The sequence below is a fragment of the Diabrotica virgifera genome, chromosome 2 (genome assembly GCF_917563875.1).
Source record: "Diabrotica virgifera virgifera chromosome 2, PGI_DIABVI_V3a".
In the NCBI taxonomy this organism is placed as follows: domain Eukaryota; kingdom Metazoa; phylum Arthropoda; class Insecta; order Coleoptera; family Chrysomelidae; genus Diabrotica; species Diabrotica virgifera.
Genome location: NC_065444.1, coordinates 232,049,795 through 232,065,199, shown reverse-complemented (window position 1 = coordinate 232,065,199; position 15,405 = coordinate 232,049,795). Strand labels below are relative to the sequence as shown.

The 15,405-nt window shown below is 31.2% G+C and overlaps 1 protein-coding gene across 5 annotated transcripts in view; it reads left to right on the top strand.

Annotated features, from left to right (window-relative positions):
- Positions 1-15,405, top strand: part of LOC114335390 (solute carrier family 26 member 6-like) — a 210,101-nt gene that overhangs the window by 105,791 nt on the left and 88,905 nt on the right. For 4 of the 5 annotated variants that reach the window (XM_028285621.2, XM_028285620.2, XM_028285619.2 and 1 more), the window contains exon 2: positions 14,176-14,297. In XM_028285621.2, the coding sequence (XP_028141422.2) occupies positions 14,207-14,297 (91 nt within the window). In that variant the 5' untranslated portion in view covers positions 14,176-14,206. Of the gene's footprint in view, positions 1-2,008; positions 2,063-14,175; positions 14,298-15,405 lie in introns of those variants that run through there. The other variant, XM_050644359.1, reaches the window with a different exon arrangement.

Here is a 15,405-nt window from a genome sequence, read left to right as displayed (position 1 = left end):
ACGAACTTGTATTAAATTTTGACCGAAAACAATTTAATAATATTACCATATAATATACAGTGTATTTACCACTGTATTTGTTTTTCTTGATAACTTTTATATGTGAAATCTCATTTCTGAAGAAATAATATTATAAAAATGATACATAATATAACTATATTTTTAATTTTTGCATTGTTATATAAATATAATAATAATAACGTTACTTCTTATTGTACAATATAAAACGTTTTCTTCTTGTAGTGACTATCCGTTTTGGATGTTGGCGACCATCATGGCAATTTGGCAAACCCCATTTGGAAACTGAGAACCAGGAAGGCGAAGGATTGATTACCTTGCTAGAAAATTTACGTACGTCGTTCAACACAACAACTACAAATCTTTTTAGAGCAGCAGTACCGATTTAGTGTGCAAGTACAGATTGCCATGATGGTCGCCAACATCCAAAACGGATAGTAACTACAAGAAGAAAAAGTTTTATATTGTATAATAAGAAGTAACATTATTATTATTATATTTATATAACAATGAAAAAATTAAAAATATAGTTATATATTTCATGTATATGTATCATTTTTGTAATATTATTTCTTCAGAAATGAGATTTCACATATAAAAGTATATCAAGAAAAACAAATACAGTGGTAAATAGACTGTATATTATAATGGTTTTATTATTAAATTGTTTTCGGTTACGTAAAAATTTTCCGAGCGCGCGGATTTGAAGCGAGCCGGGCGATTTGCAAAATTCGGACGCTCGCAAAAGCGATTTTAAAAATAATTTTTAATAATTAAATGTAACTATATTTTATAATTATTTTTAATTTAATATAATATAAGTCTTTCTTTAGTCAATGACTGTAAAATAATTTCGTAATTGTTGTAAATAAAGGCACTACGATTTAAGAAAATAGAAACAATTATCTCGGCTTCAGTTGGTTGTAGAAAATTTTTATTTTTTTATAAATCTTCGTTTCATCTTCAGAAACAATAATCTGTAAGTTAGAAACTCATAGGATGTACAGGGGCGCTTCAGCTCTAAATGTTTATAACGAAAATTGCCCCCTTATTTTAAAGCCCAACATTTAGCTCGGCTTCAGTTGGTCGTAGAAATTTTTTATTTTTTTATAAATCTTCGTTTCGTTTTTAGCAGCAATAATCTGTAAGTTAAAACTCATAGGATGTACAGGGCCGCTTCAGCTCCAAATGTTTGTAACGAAATTTGTCCCTTTATTCTCAAACCTAAAAATTAGAAGTTTAAAAATGTTTTACGCACTTATTTACATCAGAATATGAAAATATAACTCTTTAGAAGGAGATTGGATGTTTCACCAACTCTCTACGATTTTTTTTTCAAAAAGTTATAGCCTTCGACATTTGACCTCTTGGGATAAACAATTTATAATATCTAAGCAACAAATTCGTTAATCCGGCCTTCTTTCTCTCTTTCTTTCTCTCTCTCTCTCTCTCTCTCTCTCTCTCTCTCTCTCTCTCGATTGTTGGAAATGGAAAACTAAATTAAAAAATTGAAAGTACCCCACTTTATGGATAACTTAACTTAACTTTTTTTGCTTTTAGGACCTAATCTTCACAACCCAATAGGTCCTTATAACGCCCGAGTAACTGCAAATTTAGCATATATTTCCCTACTATAGCAGAAGTAGTAACAACACCAAAAATGTTGGTTTTTCTATCGATTAATAAAATAATTTCAGTTACCAAAAAAAATTTAATGTCTATATCTAAAATCAGCCTAATAATTGCTAACGCAATTTAAACGCATAATTATTGATGACTTATATAAATTTATTGGAATAAAAGAAATATTAATTACCCAAATACCTACGTCACATTTCATGGACTAATTTTTATTTTCGTAAAGAGATCAGTGATTATGTGTTAATCACTTAAAATGCCCAGACAATCTCTTTATTTAAGAAAAACAGGTTTAATAAATAATCAGTTTTATTGTTGACTTGAGACAGTGGGTACAGGTTGTTTTCCAAATATTGTGTTCAAAAAATTTAATTACGGGACGATTAAAAGAGGATATTGTTAAATAGTGAGTGCAAATAATTCAGTTTAGGTTTTTATAATTTTTTACAAATATATCGTTGGTTTCCTAGAAAGTGACGTTCCAGAAGAATGTGGATTTGAAATTTGTCGAAAAGTGAACAAAAAAATTAGTTGATTTTTCGTCACGTCCTTTATTAATGGATTTGCTTTACTTCTATTTGTGCTTATTTTGTTTAGTCTTTCTATTACGGCTTTTAATTTTGACTTACTCTTTTAAGGCATTTTAGTCCAATGAATGACCATTTTCCTACAAAATTTTCTGAGCATGTAGCAATTTACACCAAAATTTGGCTGTAATTTCTACTAACCCTCAACTTCAAAGATAAACCTGTGCCCTAGGGTGCTTTTACCCTTTAAAAGATGGGATACCACCCCTTCTCGGGGTAAATTTTTTATTTATTTATTTTAATAATGAAGATATTAACCAATTTTTCGGCTTATTCGCAATGGTAGGGGACCAAAGTATGCTAAATTTGCAGTCACTCGAGCGTTATGGGAACCTATTGGGATGTGATTATTAGGTCCTAAAACCAAAAAGAGTTAAGTAAAATTTTCCATTTTAGTGGGGACTTTCCATTTTTTAATTTAATTTTCCATTTCCAGCAATCGTTTTTTCCGATTATAGCGCCATCTATCCATAATTCGAAAAAATGACTCGAATAAAAGTTGCTTATTTTCACGTAAAGAATCCAAATCTGCAATAAAAATTTGGGGGTGCCATTTAAGATTTTAAAGTAACCCCCATCCCACTTCTGTGGGGGTAGTGTTTGGTTCCATTCGATAGATTTTTGAAAAATATTAAAGATGTTTTTTTTAGTTTTTCGATCTGACGTTCATTTCGCGAAATGTTCGCTTTTTTTTGTGAAACTTTTTGACACCCATTTTTTTACGCCCCGCTCAAATCGTCGGATTTTTGAAATATACACTCTTTTGCATGTACTTAACTTACCTTAACTTTATCTGACAATTTCGAGTATTTTTAAGGACATATTTTTTTTCGGGCCCCCTTAACGAACTTCCCTGTGTTAAGAGCCAATATATGGTAGAGGTACATCTGCAGGGTACCAGGTTTCTGCCCATATGATAATCTGACGCGCTCGAGTAACTGCAAAATTCTCCGCTTGGGCTCCTCTACCACAAGTGAATTTGTCAATTTTTTAACAAAACAAAAGAAAAATTTTCCCGCGGATTTTTGCGAATTACTCAAAAAATATGTATTTTGTCAAAAAATCATTCTTTTAAAAACTGTAGCTTATAAAAAAGCGTGATAGTTGTAAATTGCCTATAATCCCAATACAAATGGAGAAATAACTTATTGAAAAATGGATCTTCTTCCTCAAACGCCAAAATTCAGTAATGTAATGTAATGAAGAAATCGATGCATTTTTCGCCAAAAAATTGTTGAACCTGTTTTGTAATCCTTGAAAAAATCTTTGTTTTTAATTTTTGAAAATATCTCAAGCAGTAATCCTTAAGAAGATGAAAAACGTGAAAATCACCCCCTAATTACAACCCCAATTAAAAATAATCGTTACCCTTTTTAGTCCAGAGAAAATAAGATTTTTCTCGTGACACATCCCCTCCAGGCGAAAACCAAATTTTTTGAATAGGTAGTATGGACATCTATATTAATAACCTATAATATGTTTCCTGCAGCCGATTTTGATGATATATATATAGTTATAAACAAATAAAGATCAAAAAACGGTAAATTTTCGCTTTTTTCTCTATTATTAAAAAGTTAAGCACTCTAAACAAATTTGAGAATAAGAAACTCATAAATCATATAAAAAACTTCATTATGGCGTTCGCTGAATATGTCTATCCTTATTTGTTGTTTAGAAAATTGAAAAGTAAATCATAAATTTTGAGATTTTATAAATGTTCATAACTTATGTAAAAAAAAAAAAAAAAAAAAAAAAAATTACCGAACAGGGAGAAGTTGGTTTTTTGCGGTTTCCCAACTTCATTGCACAATTATACCTGTTCGTCCCAAGAAAATAGCCGCAACTATTTTCTCCACTCGAACGCTCACTGTCCACGCTGCGCTCAAAGCCACCTCCTGACCGCCGACGAGGGACGCAGGTTCGCCTGTCGTTGTACAATGGTTTCTAGGGAGACTGGTCGAGAGCAAAGCACGGACAGTACACGTAAATGTCTATGGAACCAACAACAATCCATCAAACTTTCTTCTCTGTTGACTTCTTAGCCTTCTGGACACCACCGTCCGGCATAACCCAGGATCCAAGAACACCAGGACACGCCGCTTGCCCCAGTGTGTTTTTCGGACTGTTTGCTTTTGCTGCCAACACTAAACATTCACCTCAAACCCTGAAGAGGACAAAATCCTAAACGGGGAAGCACATTGAACGCATTTCTTCTGATCATTATCCAGACAAGCAAATCAAACAATGTAGTAGTAATGTAAAAATTAAGTTAGAACCTTCTTATTACACGAAATACTGAGACTTCTTGTGCTTAAATTATATTTTAAATTTCAAAGCAATTGTTCAAATAGTTTAAAAGTTATTTAATTTATTTTTCCCAAATTCATTTTTTTGCAACATTATAAGTCAGAAAATGATGAAGTTACAGTAATACTTTGGATAGTTTATGAAAGAAGAAGATTTACACTATTAATTTAATTAACAAAAAATGACAAAAAAGAATTCTAATTATTGCAAAATTATTTTGCAAAACCTGTGAATTAAATTCGCCCTAATTGTCCTAGGACAAAATTGTTTTTCTTTCTAAATGTGTATACAAATTCAGTCTTTCTAAATATGAAAAAATAATTTTTCTACAGGTAACGGTTAAAAAGTTATTCTAATTGTTTATAAGTAACCAAAAAATCGACATGTTTTTGCAAAATAATTTTACACTGTTTAAAATAACTTTTTGTCATTTTTTTAAATTAAGTAAATAGTATAAATGTTCTTCTTTCATAAACTGTCCGACATGTTTTTGCAAAATAATTTTACACTGTTTAAAATAACTTTTTGTCGTTTTTTTTAATTAAGTTAATAGTACAAATGTTCTTCTTTCATAAACTCTCGGAAGTATTACTGTAACACTTCGGAGAGATGTAACCACTTATGAGGTTACAGTAATACTTCGGAGAGTTTATGAAAGAAGAACATTTATGCTATTAACTTAATTAAATAAAAAAGGCAAAAAGTAATTTTAAACAGCGTAAAATTATTTTGCAAAAACCTGTCGATTTTTTGCTTACTTATAAACAATTAGAATAACCTTTTAACCGTTACCCGTAGAAAAATTATTTTTTCATATTTAGAAAGACTGAATTTTTATACACATTCAGAAAGAAAAATAATTGTCCTAGGACAATTAGGGACGAAGTAAGCCCCCCTTTTTTTAATGCACATGTTCTTGCAAAATAAATTAGCAATATTTAGAATTATTTTTTGTCATTTTTTTAATTAAGTTAATAGTGTAAATCTTCTTCTTTCATAAACTATCCAAAGTAATACTGTAATTTCATCATTTTCTGACTTACAGTGTTGCAAAATAAAATTAATTTGGGATAAACAAACTAAATAACTTGTAAACTGTTTGACCAATTGCTTTGAAATTTAGGGTATAATTAGTGTGACCAACTCCAATTCAATCGAATCCGGGACAACGCTGAAAAAAATACCTAAAATCCGGGACTTTTCAATGGAAATCGGGCCATTGTTTTTTTCAGGAGACTTTAATTAAAATACTTCTTCTTCTTCTCGTTGTCCTTATGCCCAATAAGAGCATCGGACTTTGCTATCACCTATCTATCTTTTACCCATTTTTTCCACGCCTTCCGGTCTCCTGCCATTTCCTTCATCTGTTGCGCTGTTTTTCCTCTCTTGCACCCCTTTCCAGGTCTGCCCCTTCTTCTTTTCCCTTGTCTTTTCGCATCTGTCACCTTCTTTACTAGTCTGTTCTCGTCCAAATCAATTCAGTTTTCTTTTTTCAATTTTTTTTTTGTATTGGTTCCTGTCTTAGCACTTTTATGATATTTTCGTTCCTTTCCCTTTCCGTCTTCGTCTTTACAGCTATTTTTCTCAGCTGCTGCATTTCTACTGCATTTATGGCACTTTTATGTCTTTTATTTGTAACCCATGTCTCGATTGCATATAGAAGAGTTGGTACTGTGATTGTATTATATAGATATATTTTTGATTCCTGGCTGATTTCCCTTTTCCCAGTATCGTATTAATATTAATCGCATAATATATTTTCGTAGTTTTCTTTGTCCTATTTGCAATTTCTACGTCTAGCTTTCGGTCTTTCGATAAAAATTAAAATTAAATTAAAACTTAGAAAGAACAAAAATCAACGGTTTCAGTTTTTGTAGAACTATAATACCACGATATAAAATGCATGCGTTTTGGATGTGGCATTAGTATTACACTCTAGAAATTGTCTACTTTTTTTCGTCCCACCAATTCAATTAGATGTGAATTCTTAGAAGACCAACGTATTCAAAATTTCAAAATAGAATTTTGCCAAAACGTTGAAAATTCGGATGGCCCGGAAGACATGTTCGGGACGCCGGGACACGACTTTGTATTTCGGGCCATGTCCCGGATTTTTCGGACTAGTTGGTCACACTAGGTATAATTTAAGCACTAGAAGTCTCAGCATTTCTTGTAATAAGAAGGTTCTAAGTTATTTTTTACTTAAGTTATGAATATTTATAAAAACTCAAAATTTATGATTTACTTTGCAATTTTCTAAAATAAGGATAGACATACTCCGCGAACGCCATATCTAAGTTTTTTATGACCATATCTAAGTTTTAATAGACGAAAAAATGAAAATTTATCGTTTTTGATCTTCATTTGTTTATAACTATGAATATCAATAAAATCAACTGCAGGAAACATGTAGGTTATTATTATAGATGTCCATGCTACTCAAAAAATTTGGTTTTGGCCTGGAGGGGGTTATGTCACCAACAGGATATTTTTTTTCTTTATTTCTCTGAACTATTTACAATTATTTTTAATAATGTATTTATAGTAGGTATCTTTTAGAAGTTTGGCTGGTTTCAATGCTTAGTTTTGAAACAAAAATTAAGTTTGAAGTAAGAGAAAGATTTTTGTATTGCTACAAAAAATCCAGTTTTGTAATTAATCGAAAACCCTTAAAGATGTGCAAAATTTTGTGGAATGCAACATTATAAAACAGCTCATTTTTTGTGCAAATACAAAAATCTCCCTCTCAGTTCAAACTCATTTATTTTCAAAACTAAGCATTTTAAACCAGCTAAATTTCTAGATCATACTATAAGTACGTATATTATTCAAGTGAATTAAAAGAGGTACCAGTTATTTCTAATTAGGGTGGTAATTAGGGGGTGATTTTTACGTTGTCTTTTTTGTGACTGAAATAATTACGGACCAACAATATTTTTCTCATAACTCTCTTAGGATTGCTTATATAAACTTTTGTAAAAATTAAAAATAAAAATTTTGACACTATAAAAAAGGCAATATTCGAGTTTGATGAAGAAGGACCAACTTTCAGTAAGCTATTTATCCCCTTGTATTGGAACTAAAAACATCATAATCCCACCATTCTTTTTGTTTTTTATAAGTTATGTTTGTTATAAGAATGATTTCACTTGCGAATAAGTCTAAAATATTGACTGTCAGAAAAAAATTAATAGAATAAGAGTTGCTTAAAATAATTTGCTTCTATATTCATTTACATTAAATAAATTTTACCGATAATTTCCTATCCGGGTATTTCGCGGTGTGCAAGTACTTGGAAGGGGAAACGAGAAACGACCGTGCGCGAGTCGCGGAGAAATATTGCAACTATCTTAAATAATTCATATTGTCAATTGAAATTGTCAAATTGACGTATATTTCATACCTTCTGTCAATGAAGCAGAAAAAATCATAGAGTTATATATTAGCATAGAGAGAGTGTCATTCAGAGCGAAGTGACGACACCATCTTTTTTATTTGGATTAGTGCTGTTTCACTCTTACGCATAGTAAAGCTGCTACAGTTGTCCTCCTCTTCCGTGCCTATATTCACACTGAATGTCATCATAGATTTTCGATACAATGTGTTAGAAAGAGATGCAGCAAACCAGTCCATGAGATCTTGTCGTCAGGAATCGCGGAAGGTAGGCTCCCTCTATGTTAATATTTACCTCTATGGAAAAAATATATATTGCTCCACAATATTGATATGATATGCAATTATTATATAAAGGTAAATTTAATTAATTTTATTTTGCTTGCAGTACTGCATTTTAATAACTAATTTTATTTACTACATACAATTGTTGACGTTTTCATAACATAACCTGAATCTTATTTTTTCTTCTTATTATTTTTTTGGACTTTGGCCTTGACAATTATCCAGTAACCAGGACTAATATAATTGGCCAATATAATTAAAAGTGCGAATTTTAGTATAGAGCGTAGAAATAGGGGTCGCTTTGCCGAACTTGCACGGTCCCAATAGCTAAATTTTGATGCAAATCTGTGCAGGCTCAGAAAATTATACAATAAACTGTATGTCTCCATGGACTGGACTAATTGGTCAATACTAGGCACTGATACTTTGGTTATAGTCCAGGGTAATAAGGTTTTTCCCATGACACTCGAGCAGCCAGGATACTGAAGCGTTTTTTCGACAAGTAATACCTATAAGAGCAAATTGTAACTATTTCCTGCGTAGGATCTGGCGGCCATTTTTATTTATCAACAGTTAAGTGTCAAAAAATGGCATTTTTCTCTTTTTTTTTTCAAATCAATGGAAAACAGTGAAACTTATGGTTTTTTTAGTACAAATATTTTTGAGATTATGGAAAAAGCTTTAAAATGACATATTACAAAGTTTAATATACTCATTTATTTTAATATAATTGCGAAAAAAGGTCGGAATTGCAAAAAAAATTAATTTCACAATATCTATTGTAAAAATTAGTATAAAGCTTTGAAATTTTTGTCATATAAGGGTTCTTTGGTGCTTAATATGTGATAAAACTTTCAAAGCGATTCATTAAATTGTTTAAATTTTATTCAAATTGTTTATCCCAGAGAGCAGTTTTTTTGCAATAACATAAGTCAGAAAAACATGACGTTAGAACCATTCCACAGGTGTCAAATGAAAGAGCATGAGCTATGTTTTCAACTTGTTTTAAAAAGAGCCAATAAAAAATGCATTTATTAGTAATAAATAATTATGCAAAAGTATCGTAAATCTTTCCTTATAAACTTTTTATTTTGTTATATAAGAAATTATATATATTTATTACATTTTTTTATCAATTATGATATAAATAATATTACTTGGTAGTTGTACACTTAAAACAGGGTTATTACTAATAAATGCATTTTTTATTGGCTCTTTTTAAAACAAGTTGAAAACATAGCTCATGCTCTTTCATTTGACACCTGTGGAATGGTTCTAACGTCATGTTTTTCTGACTTATGTTATTGCAAAAAAAATGCTCTCTGGGATAAACAATTTGAATAAAATTTAAACAATTGTATGAATCGCTTTAAAATTTTTGTCACATATTAAGCACCAAAGAACCCTCATTTGACAAAAATTTCAAACCTATACACTAATTTTTACAACAGTTATTGCGAAAACATTTTTTTTTGCAATTCCGACATTTTTTCGCAATTATATTAACAATAAATGAGTATATCAAACTCTGTAATATGTCATTTTAAAGCTTTTTCCATAATCTCAAAGATATTTGTACTAAAAAAAATCATAAGTTTCACTGTTTTCCATTGATTTGAAAAAAAAGGGAAAAATGCCATTTTTTGACAGTTTTGACAGTTTGATATATTGTTTGACATTTATTGTTTATAAATAAAAATGGCCGCCAGATCCTACACAGGAAATAGTTACAATTTACTCCTATTCGCGGTGTGCAAGTACTTGGAAGGGGAAACGAGAAACGACGCTGCGCGAGTCGCGGGGAAATATTGCAACTATCTTAAATAATTTATATTGTCAATTGAAATTGTCAAATTGACGTATATTTCATACCTTCTGTCAGTGAAGCAGAAAAATTATATATTGCTCCACAATATTGATATGATATGCAATTATTATATAGAGGTAAATTTAATTAATTTTATTTTGCTTGCAGTACTGCATTTTAATAACTAATTTTATTTCCTACATACAATTGTTGACGTTTTCATAACATAACCTGAATCTTATTTTTTCTTCTTATTATTTTTTTTGGACTATGACCTTGACAATTATCCAGTAACCAGGACTAATATAATTGGCCAATATAATTAAAAGTGCGAATTTTAGTATAGAGCGTAGAAATAGGGGTCGCTTTGCCGAACTTGCACGGTCCCAATAGCTATTACTTGTCGAAAAAACGCTTCAGTACCCTGGCTGCTGAAGTGTCACCAACAGAGTATATTTTTGTCTTATTACCCTGGCCTATTAGTCTATCAGTTCTAATTTATTTCTTTCTACTTCCGTTATGATTCAACCATAATCATATTGAACAACAGCGATTATAGTAGATTTCTTTGTCACACCCGCTCATTTATTTCATATCGATAGCATCTATGGTTCCTCGATAAAGTAATAAGGACTGTGGTATTTTAACTTCGCGGAAAAATTGGAATAAGTATTCCGGCAAAATCAATTTGTTAAATTTTTCCAGAAAACTTGGATTTTTACTGTTAGTTCGCAAGAATATTTTTTTGTTTGATATATTATTTATACAGGGTGTCCAGAAACTCTACCGACAAACGGAGACAGGAGACTCCTCATATAATTTTAAGACATTTAAACCCAATTCATCTAGTCCGAAAATGCTTTTTAATGGAGCTAGAGCTCTTTGAAGATGGCGTCTTGTGATTAGTTTTTCTTAGATATCTCCAGAACCCTTGTATTTAGAAAAACAAAAATTGGTACACATATTCATCTTCCAGAGATGCATCGATTTTATTCATCGTGAATTTCTAGTACCGGTCATAGGCGTCCGTTATGGGTAGGGAAACGGTTATTTTATCGCATAACTTTTTTATCTTTAACTTTTAAGCATTTTTGATATTGGATTATTATACTGTGAGATATTCTAGTACTAAAAGGTGCTCTTGATTTAAGTCCGTAGGACACACCGCTTTCTAGAAAAATCGATTTAAAAATTTTTCGTCTTTTAAATTTGAAAAAAACTGCAAAAAAGTTTTCAAAAAAAAACAGTGTATTTTACTAACTTATACCAAGAGTAACTTTTAGTACTGGAATAGCTCATAATTTAATAATCTAAAGTCACAAATTCTTAAAAATTAAAGGAAAAAAAGCTATGCGATAAAATAACTTTTGACCTACCCAAAACGGACGCATATGACCGGTACTACAAATTCGCAATTAATTTAATCGATTCATCTCTGGAACATAAATAAACGTACCGATTTTCGTTTTTATAACTGTTTTTTTTTTTAAATTTTTTTGGAAATTCAAGAAACGAAAAATTTTGAAATCGATTTTTCTAGAAAACCGTGTCTTCTATCTACTTAAAGGAAGAGCACCTTTTAGTACTAGGATACCTCATACTTTAATAATCCAGTGTCAAAAATGCTTAAAAGTTAAAGACATAAAAGTTATCCGATAAAATAACCGTTGCCCTACCCAAAACGGACGCCTATGACGGGTACTAAAAGTTTAAAATAAATGCAATCGATTTATCTCTGAAAGATAAATAAGCGTACCAATTCTTATGTTTCTAAATGGAAGCGTTCTGGAGTTATTTAAGAAAAACTAATTACAAGACGCCATATTTAAAGAGCTCTAGCTCCCTTAGGAAGCATTTTCGGACTAAAAGAATTATGTTAAAATGTCTTAAATTTATCTGAGGAATCTCCTGTCTTCGTGTGTCGGTAGAGTTTCTGGACACCCTGTATAAATATGATATAATAACTATTATTAATTATTCCTCTAAGTAAAATAAAAATAGTTTGAAACTTTATTTCATATCCGTTTATTCAGAAAGCGTATAACTTCTTAAAAAATAAGTCAAATAAATAAATTTGGAGTACTAATTTAAAACAAGAATAAAAAACCGCTAAACGCCTTAAAAATGAGTGGCGCATACAATATTCCAGCTACAAAAGATCTGATATGAATATTACGTGGCGCGAAAATGTATTTCCATTTTGATGTAAAACAAAATTCTAGTTTTATTTTAAAAGATTTTTCCATAATATTGCTAAATTTGAAGTAAACGGGTCACTAAAGAGTAACTTTGATATAGTTTGAATTTTGAAACTCTTTTTTTTTTGTGGCGCGTTTACTTCAAATTTAGCAAATAATACGGAAAAAATCTTTTAAAATATAACTAGAATTTTGTTTTACATCAAAATGAAAATACATTTTTGCCCCACGTAATATTCATATCAGATCTTTTGTAGCTGGAATATTGTATGCGCCACTCATTTTTAAGGCGTTTAGCGGTTTTTATTCTTGTATCAGGAGTTTTTCAAAGTTATTTATAAATTAAATGTATGGAGTTGAATGCAATGTTAGTCTATTACTCGTTAAGCTTTATAAATGACCATCTTTGTTGCATTATCTCCCAAATGATATAGTGTCCACAGAATGTACACTAGATTTTTTTCTATTCGAAATACATAGATTGAAAAAAAAATATTGAGATGACCGGTAAATGAAGTCGGATTGCCCCTTGCCAGATCAAATTTAGCATCGTAATCACTACAACTACATAAACCATTTCGGGAATAATCGTTAATTGGATTATACTTTTGTAGCTTAATAAATCCTAAAAGGATTAACCGATTTTGATCAGTAAACATGAGTTTGAAACGTATTTAACTTATTTACCAGTAGTATCTGATGCATCCAAGATCAAATATGATAACTGAACGTATTATAGGAATTATTGAGCTTGAAAAACCGTTTTTCCCATAAGAAATAGATTTGATCATACTTATGAAGCCTATAACTTAAAAATTCGAATTTTCCCGGATATGACGTATACACCGTTAGATTCGTCTAGCGTCCTTCTACAAACGCTCAGTTATTGACGTAATTCGTATGTTGAAATTTTGAGTAATTGTCGAAAATCCAAAATTTTCAAAGTATAGTTTTTCAGTTTTTCGGCTATACTGAGCCGTGTGTATGTCTGATCCTGACGGCTTAAACACCATTTGAAAGCTTAACTCAACACTATTGATTTCGTGTGCTTGCGGTTCTCCTGTCTCTTCTTGATCCGAAGATATATACCCCCAAAAATATGCCGTTTTGTACTTACCAAGTCCTCTAGCTGGCTTATGGGTGGTCAAAAGTCACAAACTACACGGTTCTGAATCGGCCCTGACTCGCTCTTCAAACACAGAAAAAAAATTCAAATCGGTTTAACTTTAAATACATATACATACATTGTACATATCCAGAAATATTTTCCCTTTTTTAAATAAAAATTGAGTCATATTTCTGAGCTCGGTAACTTTTGAATGGTATAACCGATTTTCAAAATAAAATAAGACATGCGTTGGAAAGGTCAGGAATGATCAGTACTGTTAGAAGCCGTAAAGGGCGGACTTAAATTTTTGAAATTTTTGGCAGTTTTGGGGACGAGAACGAAAAACAGACCCTAAATAGAAATGGCCGTAAAATCCACACCCTTGGACCAAAATGGATAATTGACATATGAATGGGTGAGTCTTTTCCTGAACTTTAGGATGGGACTTGGCAAATAGTGATTGTTTCACTTTTTACGATTATTTAAAAAAAACAAAAAACAAAATCAGCTGTAAGTACCTCTGCAAGGATTTGTCATTATCTATCTATCCCTCATTATATTTTGGGATCGTCAAAAGCTTGTATAAGATTTTTAAGTCAAATCTACAATTTTTTCACTGATATATTGGGGTAATATTAGCTACTCTATCGTCTCAAGCCCATTTTTACGGGATAAGTACACCCTACTGTTCATGTTCGTATAGAAATATATTTATGTATAATTTTTTTTACCATCTACTAACCAACGATTTTTTACCTCATTTCCTTGAAAAATGTACAATTTTTTTATTTGAATATGATTATTTTATATTTATATATTGATTTCTTGTTCCAGATCTAAATAAATATAAACTCTGTCCATAGCAATGGACGTACCTGCTATTAAAATAGATCGCCCTCTTTATGAACAAAAACAACTACGACACGAGCTCAGCTATGAGAAGCATAAAAGTTCACGTAAGTATATCATATTATTATATATTATGTTAAAATAAGTCAAACCATTCAATAGGGCTTCTCATCGATTGTCATTTGTTTCCAGCTTCTGTCATGTGTCATTTAATATTAATATATCTACGTCATACGTTATTGGTATATACCAGGAATGGCCAAACTGCGGCTCGCGAGCCAGATGTGGCTTTTAATTGCTTTTAATTTTTGTGTTTCAAAATGTCTTAAATTATTAACAACAAATATAAAAGAATAAGTGTAACGTCAGCACTTAGACAAGGAGATCCCTTATCACTGTTGTTATTCAATTTGGCCTTGGAATATGTAATACGTAAAATATCATCCGAGCTGACGGGGATTTGCGAATCGAGGATTCAAAATTATTGTTGGCATTTGCTGATGATCTAGGTGCAGTCGCTCAAAGAGCTTACAAGAGAACTGAGAGAGGTGTTTTCACAACTCAAGGAAGAAACATTTAGTCTGAGGCTTCGAATAAATGAAGATAAGACGAAATACATGCTATAAAAAAATAGTAACCAGAAATCCAAGACCAGGAGTTAGGCAGAACATAACTATTAATGACCACAACTTCGAAATAGTAAAAGAGTTTAAATATCTAGGGGCGGTAATCACAGATGACAACCAAATATAAAAAGAGGTCTCAGCAAGGATAGCTGCATGGGATAGAGCATTATACTTCCTATCATCATTATTAAAATCTAAGCTTCTAAAAAGAAAATCTAAATTAAGAGTATACATGCCAATTATTCGCCCAATTGTTTAATATGGAAGTTGGCTGTGGCTGAAAGACTTCGGTCGATGGCCTTTTGGTACATTGTATCAATAAAGTATGTCTCTCCCTCTCTCTGGAAGTTAAACATGGATTCTACATCAGCGAGAAATAAATAAGGCATCGCAAAGCTGTATTGGTGACTGTTTATTAGTGTTTATAGGTTTACTGTAAAGACGTCGAAATCATTAGACCGAAAGCAATAGACCGAACTTATTAGACCGAAAAGCAATTTACCGAAATCTTACTAGACCGAACCGTAGGAGACCGAAAAGCAAGAGACCGAGAAGCATTAGCTACATAATACAGGGTGCTCAAACATGA